The sequence below is a fragment of the Alosa alosa genome, chromosome 17, assembly GCF_017589495.1.
Source record: "Alosa alosa isolate M-15738 ecotype Scorff River chromosome 17, AALO_Geno_1.1, whole genome shotgun sequence".
NCBI lineage: Eukaryota > Metazoa > Chordata > Actinopteri > Clupeiformes > Clupeidae > Alosa > Alosa alosa.
The window spans coordinates 29,177,958-29,200,457 of NC_063205.1; the positions used below are offsets into that span (position 1 = coordinate 29,177,958).

General features: G+C 43.0%; 2 protein-coding genes across 3 annotated transcripts in view; both read left to right on the top strand.

Annotated features, from left to right (window-relative positions):
• Positions 1-7,485, top strand: part of scube1 (signal peptide, CUB domain, EGF-like 1) — a gene marked incomplete in the record, with an annotated part of 93,413 nt that extends 85,928 nt beyond the window's left edge. The window contains 10 exon segments of one of the 2 annotated variants that reach the window (XM_048267913.1): positions 1-93; positions 1,852-2,010; positions 2,261-2,464; positions 3,922-4,083; positions 4,400-4,567; positions 5,219-5,380; positions 5,636-5,833; positions 6,295-6,447; positions 6,567-6,646; positions 6,893-7,485. In XM_048267913.1, the coding sequence (XP_048123870.1) occupies positions 1-93; positions 1,852-2,010; positions 2,261-2,464; positions 3,922-4,083; positions 4,400-4,567; positions 5,219-5,380; positions 5,636-5,833; positions 6,295-6,447; positions 6,567-6,646; positions 6,893-7,045 (1,532 nt within the window). 2 annotated transcript variants of the gene reach the window in all.
• A 5,939-nt stretch (positions 7,486-13,424) lies between these two features.
• The window catches only part of mpped1 (metallophosphoesterase domain containing 1), a 46,703-nt gene continuing 37,627 nt past the window's right edge, over positions 13,425-22,500 (top strand). Inside the window, exons 1-4 of the mRNA XM_048267936.1 lie at positions 13,425-13,672; positions 14,567-14,611; positions 15,005-15,444; positions 16,620-16,801. Coding sequence (XP_048123893.1) covers positions 14,600-14,611; positions 15,005-15,444; positions 16,620-16,801 — 634 coding nt within the window. The 5' untranslated portion in view covers positions 13,425-13,672; positions 14,567-14,599. The remainder of the gene's footprint in view (positions 13,673-14,566; positions 14,612-15,004; positions 15,445-16,619; positions 16,802-22,500) is intronic.

The following is a 22,500-nucleotide window of genomic DNA, read 5'->3' on the forward strand; positions in this document are numbered from 1 at the left end:
AGAAGGCCAGATTCAAGATTAAAGATGCCAAATGTCACCTGAGGCCCAGGAACAAGGAGAAGCACAGGGAGACCTCCAAACAAAGCCTGCAAGGTAAGCACAGGCGGAGACACAGAGATATAGGGTTCACAAAATTATGAAGTTATATCATCATTTCGGATCTGCAGTTTGCACAGTATGTAAACACAATGCTGAGATGAATTGTTATTAACTAGAAATTCAATTCCAAGGAATTACCAGTGCATGAAAATGAAAACATTGTGATGTAACTGTGATATCATTTTATAGTTAAAACAGATGGCTACTAAGGTATTGCTAGGATAGACATGGTGGTGTAGACAGACAGTTTAATGAGTTTTGATGATAGTTTTAATGAATGTTGATAATTTAAAAGTAGATAGTTGAAAAGTTGAATGTAGATAGTTTAAAAATCATTGCTAGGCAGATATTTTAACGCATGCTGATAAGCAAATCATTTAATGGATGTTGATAGGCAGATAGTTTAATTAATGGATGTTGATGGACAGAATATTTAATGGATGTTGATAAGCAGATTATTCAATAGATGTTGATAGACAGATAATTTAATGAATGTTGATAGATAGTTTAATGGATGTCGATAGGTAGATTGTTTTAATGGATAATGATAGACAGTTTAATGGAACTTGCTAGACAGATAGTTTAATGGATGTTGATAAGCAGACAGTTTAATTGATGCTGATACACAGTTTAATGAATGTTGATAGTTTAATTGAAAAGTTGAATCTAAATAGTTTAAAAGTTGTTGATAGACAGATAGTTTAATGTATAGTATAATGTTTAAGTAATAATAATAATAATAATAATAATAATAATAATAAGACTGAACGATTTTCATGCACTGTAATTAAGAAGGATTGTTACAAGCTGCTCACAGTTCACAGCAAAATTGACCTTGTCAGCTTAACTTCTCACAAACACTACCACATCTGCATATATGGTAGTTCCACTGTGGACACTTGGAAACTGTGGAGATCTAGTAATAGACACACCACAAAGGAGGTTTGTTAATAAAGACCAAAAGATGTCCAATAGCCCAGATAGAGTCACCCCTGCCCTAGGTGACAGGGGTATCTAAGAATACTGTATGAAAGATACAAATCTCTTGAAGGACCTCTTGAATCATCATCAACAACAGTTATCAAATGACTTTCAAAGGAAAAATGTTTCGCATCAATCAATGACTTCCAAAGGAAGAAATCTCTTGCATCAATGATGTGACTAATGCTTTCCCTTTAAGCTGTTACATAAAGCTATAGTCACCAATAGTTTGACGTCAACACATAGTAACGACCCTGGTTGCCAGTTCTTCAGGTACACAAAACTTCCACTCTCCCCCCTTGAGGTAATATAATGTCACATTTTCCATCAGGTAATGCTTGGTTAATAATTTTGGTATTCCAAAAAGAAGGCCAAATTCTGGCCCGTTACATACCAAAACCACAGATAAAACTCTGTCGACCGTTTAGCCCTGGTGACCCACCATTCCCAGTGTTCAGGTTCAATGTTTCTTTCTCCATTTTTTTGTGGAAAGAATGTTTCTCTCATTCTACTCATTCTAGTTGAAGGAGGTCATTTTGCACATCCCAGGTCTGCACACTTTTCGAATCATTCTTTTTTCTTTTTTTTCAGAAGACCGCAAGGTCGAAGCGTTTGTTTTGCCAAGCATGACAAAGTAAAATGCAGATAAAAAAAGAAGGATTCTAAAAGTGTGCAAACTTTTTAAGTATTTGTGTCTCTCATTCTACTACCCCCCCACCCTCCTTTCCTACCCTTCTCCCCCCCCCACCCACCCCCCTTCCCTCGTCCTAGGGGGACAGTTCCCTTGCACAGACGACTGCCAGGTCACGTTTGTCAACCTGAAATGTGACTCGTCGAAGAAGAGGCGGCGCGGGCGCAAGTCTCCTTCCAAAGAGGTGTCCCACATCACTGCCGAGTTTGAGATGGAAATGAAGGAGGAGGAGGCTTCAGGTGTGTGTGTGTGTGTGTGTGTGTGTGTGTGTGTGTGTGTGTGTGTGTGTGTGTGTGTATCTTACTCCAATAACTAGTATTAGAGTGTATAGGTTTACTTATTATTAAGTTTTTCTCACTATGGAACATAAAGAACATGGTGCATGGTGTTTTGCACCATAACCATACAAAGTCTGCAGATATATGTGTTTGTGTGGAAACACATGGTTAGACAAAAGTGTGTGTGTTTGTGTGCGTGTGTGTGTTCCAGACTCGTGTAATGTGGACTGCGTGCGGGAGAAGACCAAACAGCGGCTGCAGAATGCCATGCGTACCCTCCGCAAGTCCATTAACAAGCAGCAGTTCTACATCCAGTTCTCGGGCACCGTGTATGAGGTGGCACAGCGGGCAGCGCGCCAGTCAGAAGACACAGAGTCCTGCAGCACCGGCCAGGTCCTCATAGACGGCAAATGTGGTGAGAATCATGGGATATGTAGTCCCTTACATATGCTTCTGTTCTGGACAGGTAGTCTGGATGTTTACAGGTGTTTCAAAAATTTTGCCAGGTGAGCTTTTTAACACACAGCTGTTGTAAAATATACAAGGGCTTATTAAGACTTTATAAAGCTTCAAAGATAAAGCTTCATCCATCCTGTCATTCTACTTACATTCAGAGTATAACTGCAAAGGGTACTACTTATATATATGGTACTACTGCTGTTCAAACATTTACTTCAACATCTACTTCAAAATGGTGCAGGCAGTCTGTAGTGCATGTAAAATTAAAGCTCTCCCTGAAAGACTCAGAGAGTGGGGGAAAAAAGATTCAGAGCTTCAGTTCAAACAGAGAATTGTACAAAGTTCTGTAGACAGTCAAATGACGGCACCTAAGACAGCAAAGCAGGTACAGTATGTCAGACGAGTCATTATAAGACAGGTGAATACAGGAGAGTCATGCAGGCTGGTGCCCAGATCAGTCCAGTGAGCACCCATTAAACAGACAGTGCAACCATGATTACAACAGATAAGACAACAAATAAGACAAAGACACACTGTGGAAATCATACAATGCAATAAACATAGGTGCAAGGCAGAGTCTTTAAATGCTCAGTTGTTCTATTCTAGAGTCTTTAAATGCTCAGTTGTTCTATTCTATGATTACACATGATCACAAAGTCCATTATGGTCACATATTTGGTTTGCTTTAAGCCAGGTCTTAAGTTTGTGTTTAAATCTTGGGTAGCCATAACTTTCTCTTCAGTCTGAGGGTAAACTTTTCCAGAGCTGTGTTGCTCTGGCTGAGAAAACAGCTTCACCCATCTTGCTACATCTATGTTGTACGACACAGCGCCCTCTAGTGTTTGCCCTTGTTGCCCTCTTGCTATTGCCCTTCCACACCATGAACTCACTCACTGGGGGAGGCGCAAGTCCATGTAAGATCTTAAAAAAGATTCCCTAAAATGTTTTTAGTCAACTGTCAAAATGAAGTATATTATGTTTTTGTACTATGAGTGTACAGTGATAATCTAATGTGTACTGTATGTGTCTATGTAGAATAGGTGCACATCTGCAGGATAGGATTGTATAGTTCTATATGTTGTTAGGGAGCAGGGAGAAGGGGGTTCCCCGGTGTCCTGGTTAAATTCCCAATCTGGCTCGTTCAATCTGGCCCCCTAATCATCCTCCATTGTTATTGCCTCTTTCATTCACTCCCTCACTCTCCACCTCAAGCTGGTGTGTGGGGAGCATTCTGGCACAAAATGGCTGCCGTGCATCACCCAGGTGGGTGCTGCACACACTAGTGGTAGTTAGCGGTGTTCGCCCTTCACTGTGCAGCGCTTTGGGTGTCTCGAAAAAGCTCTATATATAAATGCAATGTGTTGTTGTTGATGTTGGTATACTCACTGACTGCCCTGTGTGATGGCCTCCTAGTCAGCTGTGGGGTGGGGACGTTCTACAGCGGGGGGCAGGAGCAGTGTGTCCAGTGTCCCCCGGGCACCTACCAGGACACGGAGGGCCAGCTGTCCTGTGAGCCCTGCCCCAGCACGGAGGGACAGGGCATCACCGGGGCCAAGAACGTCTCTGAGTGTGGGGGTGAGTCTGTGTTTATGTTTCTCTGTGTGTTGGTGATTGCTAGGATATATTTATGTGTATGTGCCTGTATGTGTGTGTGTGTGTGTGTGTATGTGTGCATGCATGTGTGTGTGTGTGTGTGTGTGTGTGTGTGTGTGTGTGTGTGTGTGCATGTGTGCATGTGTGTGTGTGTGTGTGTGTGTGTGTGTGTTGACAGTGACTTCACTATTGTGGTGATGTATGTGTCTATGTATGTTGCATGTATGCTGATTTTCAAGCTCAGCTCCCCTTCTCCTGCTCCCCGGTATGCCCACTCTGTGCCCACTCTCCCCTTTAGGCCAGTGTCCCCCTGGGCATTTCTCCTCGGATGGGTTCCGGCCATGCCAGCAGTGTGCCCTGGGCACCTTCCAGCCAGAGCCGGGCCGAGTGCTGTGCTTCCCCTGTGGGGGTGGCCTCATGACCAAGCACGTGGGCAGCACGTCCTTTAAAGACTGCGAGGCCAAAGGTAGGGGAAGCAGACTACAATAGACTACAATACCCATAAGTCAATTGGTTAGGTTCCAGTTTATCTAGTAAACAAGTTAACATGAGATACTTCACGGTGTCCTGACACATTATTATATAGCACTGGGCTGGGCTTGTTTTGAATGCACAGCTTTGTTTACTACATTTGATCACGCCCTTCTCTCTCTAAATGTCTTATAATACACCGCCATTTTGTGATTTGTGCTGGATGGATGAGGCTAAACACACTCAATTTTACGTTGTTGACTGCAGCAGCAAGAAACACACCATATGTCAGAATTAGGTGGTCAATTCCTCCACTAGAGTAGTTCAAATAAATATTGAAGTTCAGCACATCAAGGTAAGTCACACTTCATCTAGCTTGGGCTAGCTTGTGCTAGTTATCATTGACACAGGTGACTAGGAAACATTTCAGTGGGTATTTGATTTGATTGACTGTAGACTGTTGAAGAAAGAAACACACTGCATGCCAAAATTAGATGTCAGTTTGTCCACTGAAATAGTTCAGTGAATTAAAGTTACAGTTTAGACCACCTCAGTAATCCATCTCACTGATCAAGTACTCTAGTCCTGTGACCACTGGTGCAAGTGGCATGTTTTGAAATGCTTCTCTCATCTGTGTTTGTATTAGTTCACTGTGCTCCTGGACACCATTACAACTCCACAACGCACCGCTGTATCCGCTGCCCGGTGGGGACCTACCAGTCCGAGTTCGGCCAGAACTACTGTATCAACTGCCCTGGGAACACCACCACCGACTTTGATGGCGCCACCAACGTGTCTCACTGCAAAAGTAAGAAAATAACTTCAGATAGAGTTCATATATGTGTGCTTACCAGTGCAAAAACACCAAGAAAGTCCAGGCATGTTGAACTTGAAAATAAAGGAAAGTAAATTTGTGACTGCATATCGAATGATAAATATCTGTTAAGATTGTGAGGTTGCACAGTGAGTCCTTCAGGAGTGCTCACTCTCTCTCTCTCTTTCTCTCTCTCTCCCTCTCTCTCCCTCTCTCTCTCTGTCTCTCTCTCTCTTTGGGTCTCCTCAGATCAGATGTGTGGTGGAGAGCTGGGGGAGCTCATGGGCTACATCGAGTCTCCCAACTACCCCGGCGACTATCCATCCAACGTGGACTGTATCTGGACCATCAACCCGCCCAACAAGAGACGCATCCTTATCGTCGTGCCCGAGATCTTCCTTCCCATCGAGGATGAGTGTGGAGACGTGCTTGTCATGAGAAAGAGCGGTATGATGACCTGAGGCAATCTGTCAATTTAGCATTTATCAATTACCTATTTTGTTTACATTTACTGTATGTGAGGCCCTTAGTGAATGCCCTTCTTCAGAATAAATAAACAAAACTAAGAACATGTACAGTATGTGTTCAACTGAGATAGGAGGTTTTATCACTCACACTGGAAATCTGTGTTCAGTCCAATTTGCATTTATGTAATCCAAAAGGACAAAAAGGTAGAAAGAAAATAAACCACTTTCAGCAGGCATCCCTTCAGTATAGACCCATTCAATCTGTTCCTAGAGGATTTCCGGTTGAAATGTTCAAAACAGCAGAATTGAAAATAAATCAGACTTTAGCGTAATGCTTTACAAAACGTTTTCTGTACCACAGGAAATGCCTTAGGAAGGCACATGTTTGTTTATGCAGTACAAAAGGTCTATATGCAGTAAACTCCTCCCTTTCCCCTTCAGCCCTGCCCACCTCTATCACCACCTATGAGACGTGCCAGACGTATGAGCGGCCCATCGCCTTCACCTCGCGCTCCCGCAAGCTGTGGATCCAGTTCAAGTCCAACGAGGGCAACAGCGGCAAAGGCTTCCAAGTGCCCTACGTGACCTATGATGGTCAGACTCCCAGACACAATTGAAAACTTAAAGCATCTACTTTTGTGTACCCACCACATAAACAAACAAACAAATAAATGTATGTTATTTACAAGAACTTACCCTGCTGTGTTTTTTAGAGGACTACCAGCAACTTATTGAGGACATTGTCCGTGACGGTCGACTCTACGCCTCAGAGAATCATCAGGAGATACTGAAAGTGAGTCTCCTCTCAATAAACAGTGCTATAGTGACCTAATTAATGATGACATGTGATAATAATGTGACAAACTAGTTACACCTCTCCCTTATGAGTTTAGTCATGTATTTATTTTGTTTGTATTCAGAATGACTTCATTGCAATCAGTCTTAGCGTGATTGTGAGTGCAAGTTCCTGTGAAGGTTTGGTTACAGCGAGCTCGTCCAAGCATGTGACCCATGTCTGGTATTTTGCTTCCTCCCCCAGGACAAAAAACTAATCAAGGCGCTGTTCGACGTGTTGGCTCACCCCCACAACTACTTCAAGTACACCGTTCAGGAGTCCAAAGAAATGTTCCCACGTTCTTTCATCAAGTTCCTCCGCTCCAAGGTGTCAAGGTTCCTCCGACCGTACAAATAGGTCCCCAGATCACTCCAGGTCCTTGAACCGCCCCGCACATCTAAATGTGCCCCTTTCACACTCTCTACTGCCCCCTATTGTTTTTGCTCGCTAGCTGTAGCTTCCACAATTCCACATGATACGTAAAGGAAAAAGACTGAACACCCCTAGACATTTAAAGTCCTTGTTTTGACTTTAAACTCTTTCTTTTTTTGATAAGTTCGTCTTTGTTTTTGTTTGTTTTATTTGATTTTTAATGTGTTTGTTTGTTTTATTTGATTTCATTTATTAGTTTATTATTTTTAAAATATTTATATGTGCTAGTACTAGCAAAACCCCACATTATGGATGTTTGATATAAATATGTAAGTGTGTGTGTGTGTGTGTGTGTGTGTGTGTGTGTGTGTGTGTGTGTGTGTGTGTGTGAGAGAGTGTGTGTGTGAGAGAGAGAGAGAATATGCAAATGTGTCTGTGAATGTATTTGTGTGTGTGTGTGTGTGTGTGTGTGTGTGTGTGTGTTGTGTGTGTGTGTGTGTGTGTGTGTGTGTGCATGTTTGGTGTGTGTGTGTGTATGTGAATATGTATGAATTTATAACTGCATAGCTAAGGTATGCTAGTACATTCATATTCACATACAATATATCTTGCCGGCTATTTTTTCCTTTGATTTTCTTCCTATGGCCCCTTACATGCACGAGAGATAGAGGATGTAAAATGATTGGTGCGCTTAAAAGTTTTTCAGCCATTGTAAGATGGGTAAAGTGAACCTTTTATGAGACCCTGAACTAATTCAGCTTGTGCTGTGCTTACATTATGAAAGACAAAGAAAGTGAAAGTCTATATAGTAGATTTTAAACTATATAACAAGATAATAAAAAAAACTACCTGCAAGTAACAGAGGTTACGATGGAAATGTATGTTATGTAGCTAATATTTGGAACTTCAATTGCACTTGAATTTTATATTGTAAACTGTAGAAAGAAATTCTAAGTTTTTCCTTATGTTTGTGTTGTATAGAAATGTTTCATCTTGGTTTTGTTGGTTTGAAAGAAAAAAAAGAAGAAAAAAAAACTACCCACATTCTCACGGTACTCAGTATTGGATTCCTTTGACAGAAAGAAACAAGTGAAGAAGGAAGGAAGAGAAATAAAAACAGTAAGAAAAAAAGAAAGAAAGAAAGAAAGTAATAATCTGTGCATCTTCCTTTTTTCCTCACCTCTGAATGACTCAGTCCTGAGAGTAAAAATTACCTCTGTAATCTTTTGTGAACTTTTGTCTGAATGATCGTCAATTGAAGGGAAGATATATATCAGCAGTGGAATAGTGGCAGTTTTGAATTTGCACCATTTCACCATTCTGTACAGCAAGCTAGCTTGTTAGCTGCCAGAGAGAAAGAAAGACTTTTAGTGTAAAGTTTCTCATATGATGGCACAAAGTGCAAGCTTCTTCCATTTACAATGTATCCACGTATACAGTTAGTCCAAACTACCGTAGATTTATATCCAGCCCAATCTTAGCAAGGACGAGAAGCGAGAGAATGGCACTGAATGTTGGATGGTCAGTGGACATTGTATTCCTAAGAGAGTCTGTTATTGTTTGTTTGCCATGGAGATTTATTTTGTTTTGTTTGCTTGTTTGTCTCAAGAACATGGTCACCTTGCCCAGAATATTTGCAATCCAGTGGAGTTTATGAGGGTAGACGCTCTGTGTATCTTTAGCCTTTGTGTTTTTCTTGAGAGCAGAGTTCCATTTTCAAGAGGGCAGAAGTTGTTGACCTGGACTTATTACTGATGGGAGTACTTGTGGCTGTGTAATACCATTAGAAGTGAGGCAAAAGTCATGGACTCTGATTGAAGAGAGTTCACATATTCCCACAAGAACTAAACTCTAACCTAACATGGAACGGCTTTGTGCTGGGCACAAAGACAAGCTGTCACGGCCTCATCATGACATCCTCCTAATTGGCTATCGACTATCGACTCCAGACTATATATCATGTCATCTCCCATATATTTTTGGTACCCCCATTGCTGATCTTTAATCAGCCAATCCTGCAATGAACCCAATGAACCCTATTTTGTGATGGAATAAAAGGTACAAGGAATCAGGGCTGTGGTGGATAGGATGGAGTCAAGAGGTTTATAAATATATAGTTAACTAACAAGTAATGCTACATACAGTACACTTATCCTTAGAATGTATTTAATGGGATTTTTTTGTGTGTGTGTGTGTGTGTGTGTATGTGTGTGTGTGTGTGTGTGTGTATTTGTGTGTGTGTGTGTGTGTGTGTGTGTGTTTATGTGGTGTGTGCTAGAGAGAGATTTAGACTATAGTGTATATGCACATGTATGAGATAACTGTCGGCTAGTTTAGGAGTGATGACTTTTGAAGTTTTGCAATGCAGTTAGTTGATGTATATCACCCAAAGAGAGAGAGAGAGAGAGAGAGGGAACACATTTCAGATAGAGGAGAAAAGGATATACTATGTGTAGAAAGAAGCCAAAATACTGTAGGTGTTGTAGTCCTTTTTTGTTGACCTGGTAGATCTGCGATAATCCAGTTGCAAAGAGAAAAAAAAACGGACAAACTCAAGCTGCATTAGAGAAGACGGCACTCGGAGAGATTTCCTACGTAGTTTTCATTTTCCTCTGGAGAGCGTTATTTAATGTTGTCTCAATATCCCTTTTAACATTCTTCACTTCCCCACATAGTTGGTTGAGCGCATGAAAAACTCCTCTCTGGGCTGCTTGAACTCTCCCCAGGCATTGTGTGATTAAAAACACAGAGGTTGTGGCACTGCGGAACAATGAGTGTGTGTGTGTGTGTGTGTGTGTGTGTGTGTGTGTGTGTGTGTGTGTGTGTGTGTTTCGGCGGTTCATTTAGGAGGCAGATAACACTATCCCCCAAGGAGGGAGGGAAGTATGCCTTGGCCTTACCAAGGAGCGTGAGCAGTCCCTTAAAAATACAGATGACACATCCATGAGCTAAGCTTGAAACAACCCCCCAAACCCTGTTAACAATAAAGGCATCCTCCAGTGGTCTGTCCATTCCTCTTGAGGTGTTTTTGGACTGGACAGGAGTGAGTGAGAGAGAGAGAGGAGAGAACATGCTGAAAAGTGATTCAGTGAAATGGTGGTGAAATATCATGGAAAGGCCATCTCAAATTTTTTTTTTTCGACAATATTTTTTTCTGCTTTCTTTTTTTTCTGTTCAAATAAGCACTTATTATTGCAAGCATTCCTGCAGCTAGCTCTGCCGCCACTAGTGTCTCAGTGGGGACTGTGTAAACTCCACTCTGCCCAGTATTCAGCCTGAGAAACAGAGGGAGAGAGAAAAACAGACAGAGAGAAAGAGAGATAGAATTAGAGGAAGAGTGAAAAGGACCCTCCATCCCAAAACCAAAGAGTAGCAGACTAACAGCAAACAGGTGCCTCTCCCCCGACCCCCAACCTTTCATCAGCTCCCTCACCTGGTTATGCAAAACTTATCTATGGCCTCTTCATACAAAGACACATGCAGAAGCTTTCATAGCATCTGGACTGTCACGCTGTGTGGTTGTTTAGTTTCTTTTGAGTTTTTGTGCATTTGATTATATATCTGTTTGGGAAAGAATGGCTATCCATATCTCTTTGTACTCTGACAATGGATCAAGAATGTATGAGATGTGTTATTAAAAATAAGCCCAAGCATTCAGAATATTCCCCTTACACACGCACACACACACACGCACACACACACACGTGTAACAAAGCATGTAGCCTAGCATGTAATTCATACACAGCATTCAGAAATGAACCATGCACACACAGAGAAGTGGCTCTGTGTGTGCATGGTGGCTCTGAATGAACCCAGATATTCTTTAGAACGTTCATTTCCCAACATTCCCGTCACACCGGTGTGACGGTACTCCTTTAAGCTGAGAGGAATAATTAAGGTTGCTGCTGGTGACTTTCTAAGCTTTATCATTACTAATGTGTAAATGATGTAAAAATGTTGGCATCTTTTTTGTTTGTTTGTTTTTCTTTTCTTTTTATTTTAAATAGTAAATTAATATTTACCATGTTAGAGGGGAAACAAGTTGTAAAGGAACGAGAGACTCACACGACTCTCCCAAACACTGTTTTCATTGTTTTGTTATTCAGAAGTGTGAAAGAGAAGGAGGGATAGAGAAAAAGAGAAGAAAGAGAGAGAGGCCCACTGTATAGATATGACAGTGTATACTAATGCTTTCCACACCAATGTATTTTATGATGTTCATGTAGAGGAAACAACAAAAGATAAAACGTCAGTCGGCCATGTGATGTGTTTGTGTGTGTGTGTGTGTGTGTGTGTTTGTGTGTGTGTGTGTTTGTGTGTGTGTGTGTCATCCCCATTCTCCTATTTCCCCACAAACAAGTGGCAGAGAGTGTCAACAAAGGAAAAAGAAACTATTGTTAAGGTCTCACTTTAATAATAAATCATACGAAAACTGGAGCTGTTGCACTTGGTCTGTGTGTTTGTGTCTGTGTGCCTTCACTGTCCAGCAAAGAAAATGGAGGTCAGAGCCAGATGATGAGGCAGTATTGAAAGTTAAATGTATGTGAATGTTTATGCTTATGGTTAATTAATCATGAGATAAAGATTTATTTATAACCAGACTGTCATCAGTCACACTTTCAACTGAGAAGATTTTGGAATAAGCATAAGGTTATTTAACTTAGACCAAATTTTTGCAGCAGTAACTAATGCAATGCTGGACAGAGGCATAGCCTATTTATAAAGGAAATGTCCTAGAGGGAATTAAACCATCGTCATTACAGAATTCCACTTTAACCAAACAAGGATGAGGCGTTCTTCACAGCTGCAACAGCATTGTAGCCTAAACACAATGTCTCTGATTAGTCTGTTGGCCGAAATGGTGTCTCTCTAAGACATTCCTAAAGTCTGTGTACTCATCTATCTTAGTATTCTGTTGCAATATTACTGTAGCTGACTCTGGACCACAGCTGTTTGCTCGAGTCAGTGGTATTCTAACAGGACTTCACTACCCTTACCATGTTATCTGAATACAAGGTAGTTTATATATAGCTTCACTGCCACCTAGTGTTATAGTCAGGTTTCATTCGCTGAATTTCTTAGAATCTCCACAAGGGTACACCCGTCACCCGTTGAGTTTCACCTCAATGCGCATAAGTGTTCAAATGCGATGGCGAGAAATAAAGCAGCTATTAAATAACCATAGGTTGTGTGAAAACCGGTTCTCAACCACACAGCTGTCCCTTTGAGATTTTACTCTTCTTTCAGATACAGTCTAATCAAAACCATTTACCAAAATATTTTAGTTTGAAATGTATCTCTTTACACTGCCTCGCCTCGGTTCCACCATAGCACACACTCCAACTTCAAGTCTGTTCTTCTGTACAGTCTACAGTAATCAAAGTAAGAGTTGGCTTGGCTAGCCTAACCCAAAAAACTGCCAGTTCTAAATTCGGTGCGTAGCCACGCGCGGCTCTCTGGGAAGGATAGTTAGTGCAATGCCACCGGCCGAGTTTACTCTTAAAATGCTTGAGGATATCCAACGGGTGCAACAGAGAGCATTACTTATTATTATCATTCCTACTGTATTATTGTATATATCTTCAAGATTAATTAGAGCTAGGCCTACATGTTATTGAGCGTTTACGATGAATTGTGAGAAATTGATTGCCTTGGTGTTTAACTAAAAAAAAAATCACTGCAATAGTAAACAAAAATGAAGATAAGCTGCGTGGTAAAAGGCAATATCTATTAAATAATCAGAATTCATATTTCCCTGAAAAGAGACTGAGCAAAGTGTCGACCTTTGCCACGAATCTCCCTGGTGACCTGGGAGCGTGTTTAAAACTCACCATCTCAATAGAGCACAGGAAGTTTTCCATCTACCTTCAAGAGGCGCTCATTGCAGTTGCTGTCTCAAAATGTAGCCAAGGTTTCATTTGTGGGGCTATACAACATGTATCTCAAATAAGCATTACGCACAGCAGAGGAAACTCGTATAATCTCGCCTAAAAATGCGATTGTTCGACTACCAGCACTAACAATTACATTTATAATATAATGAAACATTCACCATTACAGCCCGAAAAAATAGTGTCATATTACTGACAATTAGAATGAATTTATATGGAATAAGGATGGATTGATGAAAATAAAACGGTCCACATTGGATTTGTAGTGAGAGATTAGTGTGATAAGAAACTGTATCCTAAAGTAGGCTTGGGGGAATCTTCGCAATTCAAACACTAATTTCTTCGACAATGACAGTGCTCTCTACATCAAAGAGCGCCATCTCCCTCAAATAATCAAAAACCCCTAGCCCCCCTTGGCCAGCTTCTGATCGTTCCATTTCCCTGCGTGCGCTGCGCTGCGCTGAGGAGCTAGAAAGATCCAGAGTACGAGAGCGCCAGTCAGGGGGAGTGTCTCAGCGAGTGCACAGCGAAACACAAACCGGGGAACCACGCGGAGCCCGTTCAAACCAACAAGCGCGACTCGCGAGCGGCAGTCTCACATCTCTGACCTCTCTCATTTCCCCATTGATTTTTGAAGCGGATAGGCCTAGAGATCACCGGAAAATCTCCGTTACCACGAATCCCCATCTGACGTCTCAGCTGGGAGGCTCAAACAGTCCAGGTTGGTTGTTTTTCTTCTTCGCGACTGCAGCGAAGATAGCTTGCTGGGATGCATCCCTGATTGAGTGCGTAGGGGCTTCGTCTCATATGTTGTATTTCAGTAGATAGTTTACGTTATCGGATAACATCCACACATTATGTATGTTCAGTGAAATTAACAACTTAATTGATTCATTCCAGCAATTGAGATAGGACAAGGCAGCATTTCATATCAAAACAGTGCTGTCAGTCGGAGTTTCGGTCGGAAGGTTTAATTTGGAGCGCATGGAGTTGACCATACTGTAGGTCCGGTCTGTGAGCAGCACTAATCCTTTGTAGTTAACACTAGAAGGGTGGCAGCAAGTTGTCATATCCTTACGAAGTTCATGGAAAGGTATAAAAGAGATTTAAACGTTTTTAAAACGTCGTATGATGTGTCATTTAAGTTCCAAATTGCCTTTTCGCCTTAAAATAGAGGATGTCCACCATAATATTAAATGGGCCAAAATTGCTATTACTGTCATCCTTTTTCTTGCGTGATAAAATAGCTATTCTCTATTTTGATAATCAGTATAAGGTTCAACAGCCAGCTTTATTTTCAACATATATCATTGTCTCATTACAGAAATTTCTCAAACCAGTGAACTATGTGTGAACCACTGGTCTATTTAAATACTTTTTAGATAGCAGTTTCAGTTTCGACAGGGTGCCATGTTGCATATAGAAGTTATGTCAAGGTATTATGTTTGTATAATATAATACATTTGTGTAATATGTTCCTGAGAATCCAACAGCAAATTGTAAGCAAAACATTAAAAACATAATTGTATTTAATTAATGTCATAGAAATGATGTAATTTAATAAATGTGTTGTGAGATAGTAGGCTACAGCAGTTCTGCTCTTGTGCAATTATAGCGGCTGAGGAGAGTGAGAAGACTGAAGTTTTATATGAGAAGAAAGGTGAAGGAATATTTTCAATAACTGTAATAAACCTGCATTTTCACTCTTCAACTGTTCATCTTCATGTTCACTGTTAATCTAAGTGCAATTATACACATTTGACTTACATCAAGGACTTGTTGGATGCTTTTTGTAGGATATACTGTATTTTATGAAAATGCAGTGCACTAATGGGGGCATTGTGCCAGAGATAATGTATTACAATATGACAAAGCTAAAACTAGTGTATTCTGATGATTTTTGTATTTTATTGATTTTTGTGGTTTCAAATGCACATATATGTGACTATGGCTGTTTTGATAATCAAAGCTCAGAGCATGCACTGAATTAATTTTGAAACACGGCTGACAGCTCCGGCCCTAGACAAGTATTTCCACTGTCCCCCTCCGACAGGTGCCCAGTGAGTATTTTGGAGGAGGAAGAGCAGGGGCAGGATGCAATCAACGCGTCCCAGCCGGATGCCAGCAAGGCGGGCAAGACACTGAGGACAAGGGGCCTCCCTGGGCCTGGAGCCCCTCAGACGCGGCCCCCGGCTCAACTGACCCCCAATCCCAGGCCAGCAGCCAGCGCTACCCTTGCTCCGCCTTGCTCCGCAAGGCAGCAGACACGCCCTCCAGTGCCCCGTCATCCGTCGCCCCGGCGCCGGGCGTTGCCATGGCGTTCACTCTGTCAGAGATCATGGCGGCACGACGGCAGCAGCAGCAGCAGCAGCAGCAGAGAGGTGGAGCAGCGCGCGGGGTGGTGGAGGTGGACGAGTACAGCTCCAACCCCACCCAGGCCTTCACCTTCTACAACATCAACCAGGGCCGCTTCCAGCCACCGCACGTCCACATGTGAGATGGAGCGACAGCCTGAGGGCTCTCTTTTCTTCTCTTTTCTGCTCTTTTAAACCTGTCAGTCCTCACTACAAACACCTTCCTCTTTCTTTCTTTCTTCTTTCTTTCTTTCTTTCTTTCTTTCATTCTCTTACTTTTGGTTTTCCTGTCTTTCTCCCCTCCCTTCTTTTTAAATTTCTTTCTTTCTTCCTTTTTAAGTTTTTTTCTTTCTCTCCTCCAACTCTGAAACTTTATTTTAGTCTTTGTTTCATCTGTCTTTCTCTTTGTTGGACTATTTTTCCTTTCTTTTCTCCTTCCTGTCCTCTTCTTATCTTTTTCCTTTCATTTCCTTTTGTCACCTTTTCTTTTTTTATTGTTCTGTCTCACATTCTCTCCTCTGCATCTCATCCTATCCCATCTTGTCTCGTCTCGTCTCGTCTCTCTCTCTCTCTCTCTCTCTCTCTCTCTCTCTCTCTTTCTCTCTCTGTATTCCCTTGTGTTTTCCCTCTGTCTTTATGACTCATGCTCCACCATGTTGTACGTGGAGCCGCGTGCTCCTCTGTAGCTTCCGCGCCTAGAGCAGGTATGCGCTGCCGCGAGAACCAGCCGAGCAGGCAGCGCACGAGGGCTGAATGACCCAGCAGGAGGAGCTCTAAAGTGGGCCACTCTTATTCAAAAGTCTCCCCTCTCCCCCTGGAGACATGGTGACGCTGCTGCCTCTCTCGCCGTCGCTGCTGTGGTGGCTGCTTTTGCGCGCTTGCTACAGTGGGGCGCCCTGCTCCCGATTCCCACTGGGCCTTTGTCTATGGTCTTACCTCTCCGTTGTCACCGGCGTTCATCTTGTTCAGTTTCTGCTCGGGGCTTCTTCTAGTTCTGTGTCTTTTTTTTTCTTGAGTTATTTTTTTTTAGATCTGTTTTTCAAAAGATACTTCAAAATAACTTTTTGGAATGTTTACCAAAGATAACTCTGTGTCCCTCCTCTCTGCACCCACTTCATCTCTCTCTCTCTCTTTTCTCTCTCTCTCCTTTTATATCTGGTGGTGACTTTTCTTTGACTTTTGACTTTTCTCTGTTTGTCCTGTCTGTCCTTCTCTTTGTCTATCTGCTTTACCTTGTGTCTGTCTATGTCTTCCATTGTCTGACTGTCTCTCTCCCCCCCTCTCTCTCTCCCTCTCTCTATCACTCTGTCTCAGGGTGGATCCTTTGCCACATGACACTCCCAAACCGCCTGGTTACACGCGCTTTGTGTGCATCTCGGACACACACTCACGCACGGACGCCATCCACATGCCCTACGGTGACGTGTTCATCCACGCCGGAGACTTCACTGAGCTGGGCCTGCCCAGTGAGGTCAAGAAGTTCAACGACTGGCTTGGTAAGAGCATGTCTCTTTGACAGTATTTCTAATGCAGTAGCACGGTTAAGTATTTCACTGAAATCTGATTGACCTTATTGGGTGCATAGCAAAAGAGAATAGTGCAAGCAGCAACAATCGATGCGAAAGCAAAAATTCAGATTCATCTGACTTCAGGCTTTACCACTGACCTATACACACACATGGGCATACACCCACATGAATACACACGTACACATAAGATCATGTACCGTATAATGAGAAAACACCATAGCTTAGATTGCAGATGGAAACAGTAGGATACGCACAACATGTAGAATTGCATGATATCTCTCTCTCTCTCTCTCTCTCTCTCTCTCTCTCTCTCACACACACACACAAACACAAACACACACACACACACACACACACACACACACACACACACACACACACACACACACACACGTAGATGCACACACACACATACCTGAGTTGAATTAGAAAGTGCCACAGTAATGTCTCCTTGCAGCTGTGGTCAGAGGTATAGGATGGTTGACCATGCATGTGTACAGCGTGTGCCAGTGCTGTCGTCTGAGAGAGAGGAGAGGGAAGGACACAAAGAAACAAGTGCAGTGGTTGTGCAGGTGAACAGGAAATCCAAGAGACGCAAACACTGGGAAAAAATGTGTAAGAGAGACAGATATGGTGAGTGAAAAAAGAGATTGAGGGCCAGTGAAAGAATGTAGAGAGAAGAGTGGGGAAATGGACTCTTCCTCTCCCCAAGGAAAGACAGTAGTGGGGGTCATGTTGTGTGTGTGTGTGTGTGTGTGTGTGTAGGCAGGCAGACAAGCACTATAAACGTACACAGAGGACAGACCACAGTATACATCTGGACCCAAAAAGTATTTTTCTCTTGCTTTAAGGCCAGCAATTGTGGGTCTCTCTCTCTTTCTTTCTCTCTTTCTCTCCCTCTCTCTTGCTCTCTTTCACTCTCTTTGTTTGTCTCTATGTATGTCTCTCTTTCACACACTCCCTCTCTCCCTCTATCTCTCCCGTAGTTCTCTCTCTCTCTCTCTCTCTCTGTCTCTCTCTTTCTGTGTGTGTGCCCGCGTCACACACACTGCTCTTATTTATTCTGCTCTGCTCCTCAGAGATACTGATTTACTTTTTACTTACCCTGCAACTCTTTCATAAACACACACACACACACACACACAAACACACACACACACACACACACACACACACACACACAAACATACACGTATACATTCAGACATACAGTACTTTTGTACATCTTCTGACACATAGAGACAGTGATACATTGGTGCATGTGCAACACACACACACACACACACACACACACACACACACACACACACACACACCATCAGCAAACATGTTATTTATGTCTCTCCCCTTGTTTCCTCTCCCCCACACCCTTCACTCAGAGACGGCTCCACACCACTCCGTCCTCCCAACACACCATGCCAGCTCTCTCCCTCTCCCTCTCCCTCTCCCTCTCTCTGTCCTCCTCTCCTCCTCCTCCTCGCTTCCCCACCCTCACCTTCCCTCTCCCGCACAGCATGCCAGCTCCTTCTTCACTCAATCTCTTCTCTCTGTCCTCCTCTCTCCTCCTCCTCCTCCTCTCCTCTCCTCCCCCCCTCTCATTCGCCTCTCTGATGTGGGTAGCAGGCAGGTGGCTGGCAGGTGCCCAGGCTTTAGTTAGTACCACTGGGGCGGTGAAAGAGGCAGGTAGAGGAGGGGGGGCAGGAGGAGGATGGCAGGGACCTGTGCCCAGGAAGAGGCTTCTCAGGCTGGGCAGGCGCCGATCCTCATCCAACCCTGGTGACTCCACGGCCTCTGGAGACCATTGGGGTTCAATCAGGTGTTCCGCTTCTGGCACAGAGAACATCCTTCCTCGCTTTCCTCGGATACAGAGATAGCGCCGTGGAGCCAAGGAGTATAGGATTTGTGTCAGAAGGAAACAGATAATGGAAATCTTACCGTAAATATATGTTTTATATATACAATTACCAAATAGATAAATAAATAAAATAAAAATAACCTTAAAGGAGCAATCTGGTGATTTTTCACATAGATCTCCGTTTCTCAAGGAAAACAACTGGTTTTACCTAGCTCCAGTTGCTAGTTCCAACAGCTAAAGTATCCAGGCAGCTACACTGGGGGCATGTATGTGAGCCCCCACGTTCATGCCCCCGGATTTCTCCTTTTAAAGTAGAATGGAACAAAAAATAACTATAGAAGTATCTATAGAACTATAGAAAATATAACTATAGAAAATAGAAGAAAAAAAGTCTATGTTTGTTATCATGGAACGGGTCTGTATCAGGGACCGTTTAAATGAAAGTGAAACACCAATTTGCAATTATTCGCATAACCAAATACACAATGAAGTCCTTCTGTTTCAATCCAAGTCACTATGACATGTTGTTCCAGTATTGACATGTTTATTACATATCAATTACATAGTAATAAGCCTGTATACGCTCAGCTATATCAGTTGCAATAGAATAGGAACTTCCCAGAATGGGGAGGTTTTAAGTGTTAAGTGCCGGCCTGAAAAATATCCAAAATGGTTTGGTTTGGTAGTTTGCTTCAGGGTAATCACTTAAGCAGAATTTCTGTTGCTTTTAATGAACAGAACAGATTTCTGTTGCTTTTAATGTGTTTGTGAACTTTGGCAGGTGTTACCTAAACAGTGATAACAAGCATCTCATTTAGTGAGGAATACCAACACAAGCTCAGTCTGACTCCGACTGTGCTCGGAGATAAGCATGTTCCATTTAGACGGATCCATCCAGGTACTCGTTGTGCCCGAGGCTAACTGCTCCGACATTCCAGGTGCCCCAGTCAAGCACTGAAAATGGAGGGCTGTTGAACGCCACTCACCTGGTGCTTCACAACACAGTATATAGTTAAGCACATACGGATGCATACGCAGAGCCCATACAAATATCCTGAGAGTCAGGCAGTGTTGGTCTATCATAGACGTGCTTGACAAGTCAACAGGTACAAGTGTGTGTGAATGGAGCTTTTAGTCGGTGCTTTAAAAAGCAGGGCTAAGTAGGGTTTTTTTTCCTCCTGTGAAAGGCAGATGGTTCTTAAGCTATGTCATATAGCCAGGTCTGCTAATATAACTCACTGCAGGCCCTGGCAGACATACTGCCCATGAGCACTCAGTATATTCTAGGACCTGGCAGCTGTCAGACTGGGCTGGGTTGGAGCTGTAGGACTCTTAATGAGTCAGGAGACTACCTTTACAATTTTATTGTGTGTGTGTGTGTGTGTGTGTGTGTGTGTGTGTGTGTGTGAGAGAGAGAGAGAGAAGGAATTTTGTGTATGTGTGAGGGAGAAGGAGAGTTTGTGTGTGTGTGTGTGTGTGTGTGTGTGTGTGTCTGCCCATTGTATCCATCTTCGTTGAGTGTGTGTGGACTGGAGAATGAAGCGGGCACTAGATGTTCTGTGCGTCCTCGTTAAATATGGATCTCCCTGAGCAGCAGGGGACGAGAGCGGAGGGGAGGAGAGGAGAGGGGAGGGGAGGAGAGGAGAGGAGAGGAGAGGGGAGGGGAGGAGAGGAGAGGGGAGGGAGGAGAGAGGAGAGGGGAGGAGGAGGGAGAGGGTAGGAGAGGAGGGAGGGAAAGGGGGAGGGAGGAGAGGAGGGGAGGGAAAGAGGGGAGGGTAGGAGAGGAGAGGGGAGGGGAGGGCACTGTAAGAGTTGGGGTCAGGAGTACTGTTTCACTGGTGAAGTTCAGTGGTTTCTTTTTCTCTCCTTTCTTTCCTTCCTTTCTTTCTCTCTTTCTCCCTCCCTCTCCTCATCTCCTCACTCTTTTTTTGTTCTGTTGATTTCCTAATCTCTCTCTCTCTCTCTCTCTCTCTCTCTCTCTCTCTCCCCATCTGCCTCTCATGGGTCAGGGAGTTCAGCAGCTCTGGTCCACTTTGTTTGGAGGGCTCTCATTGCGTCCACTGCTCCGTCTGAATAATGCATGACCCCCTGCCTCCCATGCCATAGTCGAGGTGGGCACCAAGAGAGGCACGCTCTCTTTCACTCTCACTCTCTTTTTTTGACTTCCTTTTCTTTTCTCTTCCCTTCCTTTGCATCTTTTTTTCTTGTCCCTCAGCTGTTATCTCAGTCTGTGGTGACACGGCTGTTTGTGGTTTTCTCCATTATAAACTGGCACCCCACCTCAGCCAGCAGTTCAATCACCACACAAAAAACAAGCTAGTTCTCCATCTTTTTCTGTGTTTCTCACTCTTATACCCCCACACCCCTCTCTCTCTCTCTCTCTCTCTCTCACTGTCTCTTTGTGTTCCTCTCTTCTTATCTCTCTCCCTCATGCCTTCCCTCTTTCTCCTTCTCTACACCTTTGGATTGGAGTGAGAAAGGATCATTAAACTTTCATACATTCTCGTCTCTCTCTTCGACTCGCTCGACAATTTTTTTCTGTCCCTCTTCGTTCTCTCTTCTCTTTCACTCTCTTTTTTCTTTTTCTTTTGGCTGCTATATTTTGTGTTTTCAGTTGACGGATTTGCTCGGGGATAACGAAGAGGGATGACACTATTTTTTTAGGACGGTTAACGGCTGTGAGCATTTGCCTGTGGGTGTGTGGGTGTGTGGGTGTGTGGGTGTGTGGGTGTGTGGGTGTGTGGGTGTGTGGGTGTGTGTGTGTGTGTGGGTGTGGGGTGTGTGGGTGTGTGCTTGTAACGAGGAGGCCTGACACTCTTTATGCTTTTGAACGTTGAAAAACAACAACAAAATATATTCAAGTGACAAGCACTTTGAAGACTGAGTTATTTCCCCTCTGTTTGTGTGTGTGTGTGTGTGTGTGTGTGTGTGTGTGTGTGTGTGTGTGTGTGTGTGTGAGTGTGTGAGAGTGTGTGAGAGAGAGAGAGACAGAGAGCGAAACTGTGTTTGTGTGTGTATGGGGGTGGGTGGGTGTGTCTGTGTCCATGTTAGAAGTGTTCAAACAATCAATTCCCTATATATATAAAACATATATATTAATGTATATAATACAAAACTACTACACTTATGAATACCATTTTGTAAATCTATATCAGTGTGAGATACAGAACTAGACATCTGCATGCATCATTCGTTTCCTCAGAGAACATAAGGATGCAGTTTTATTCACAATGTTTCCTGTTATATCTTAAAATTACCTCTGTAAATATAGACTGAACATGATAAAATAGTAATGAATGTAACATATAGGAAAACATTAATTATTGTATATGTTGTGTTTACTGTAGCCCTATTGAGGTACTGTGAGTTAGTAAACACAGTATTAAAAATATTGTTTTAATACATTTTATATTCTAGTGTATGTGTGTGTCTGTGTGTTGTGTGTTTTTGATAGTGCGTTCGTGTGCATCTGTGTGTGTGTGTGTGTGTGTGCCCTGACAAGTTTCGTTCTTGTCTGCCATTCTGGGCATGTTTTGTGTCACTGTGCATATGCAACAGAGCACGGCTAGGGGAGGGTGGCAGTCGGCCTCCTGGTCCCCAGCTCCTCTGGCCCTCTGCCTCTCATGATCTGCTTTTGTCTCTAGCCTCTATTTTTCTGGGTCAAACTCTTGTCAGAGTCTGAATCTTCCATGCCATTTATAAATGTTCCATCTCTGTGAAATGGAGTATGGACAGTCCTTTTGATACGCACGCGCTCATATGTATATGTGTGTGTGTGTGTGTGTGTGTGTGTGTGTGTGTGTGTGTGTGT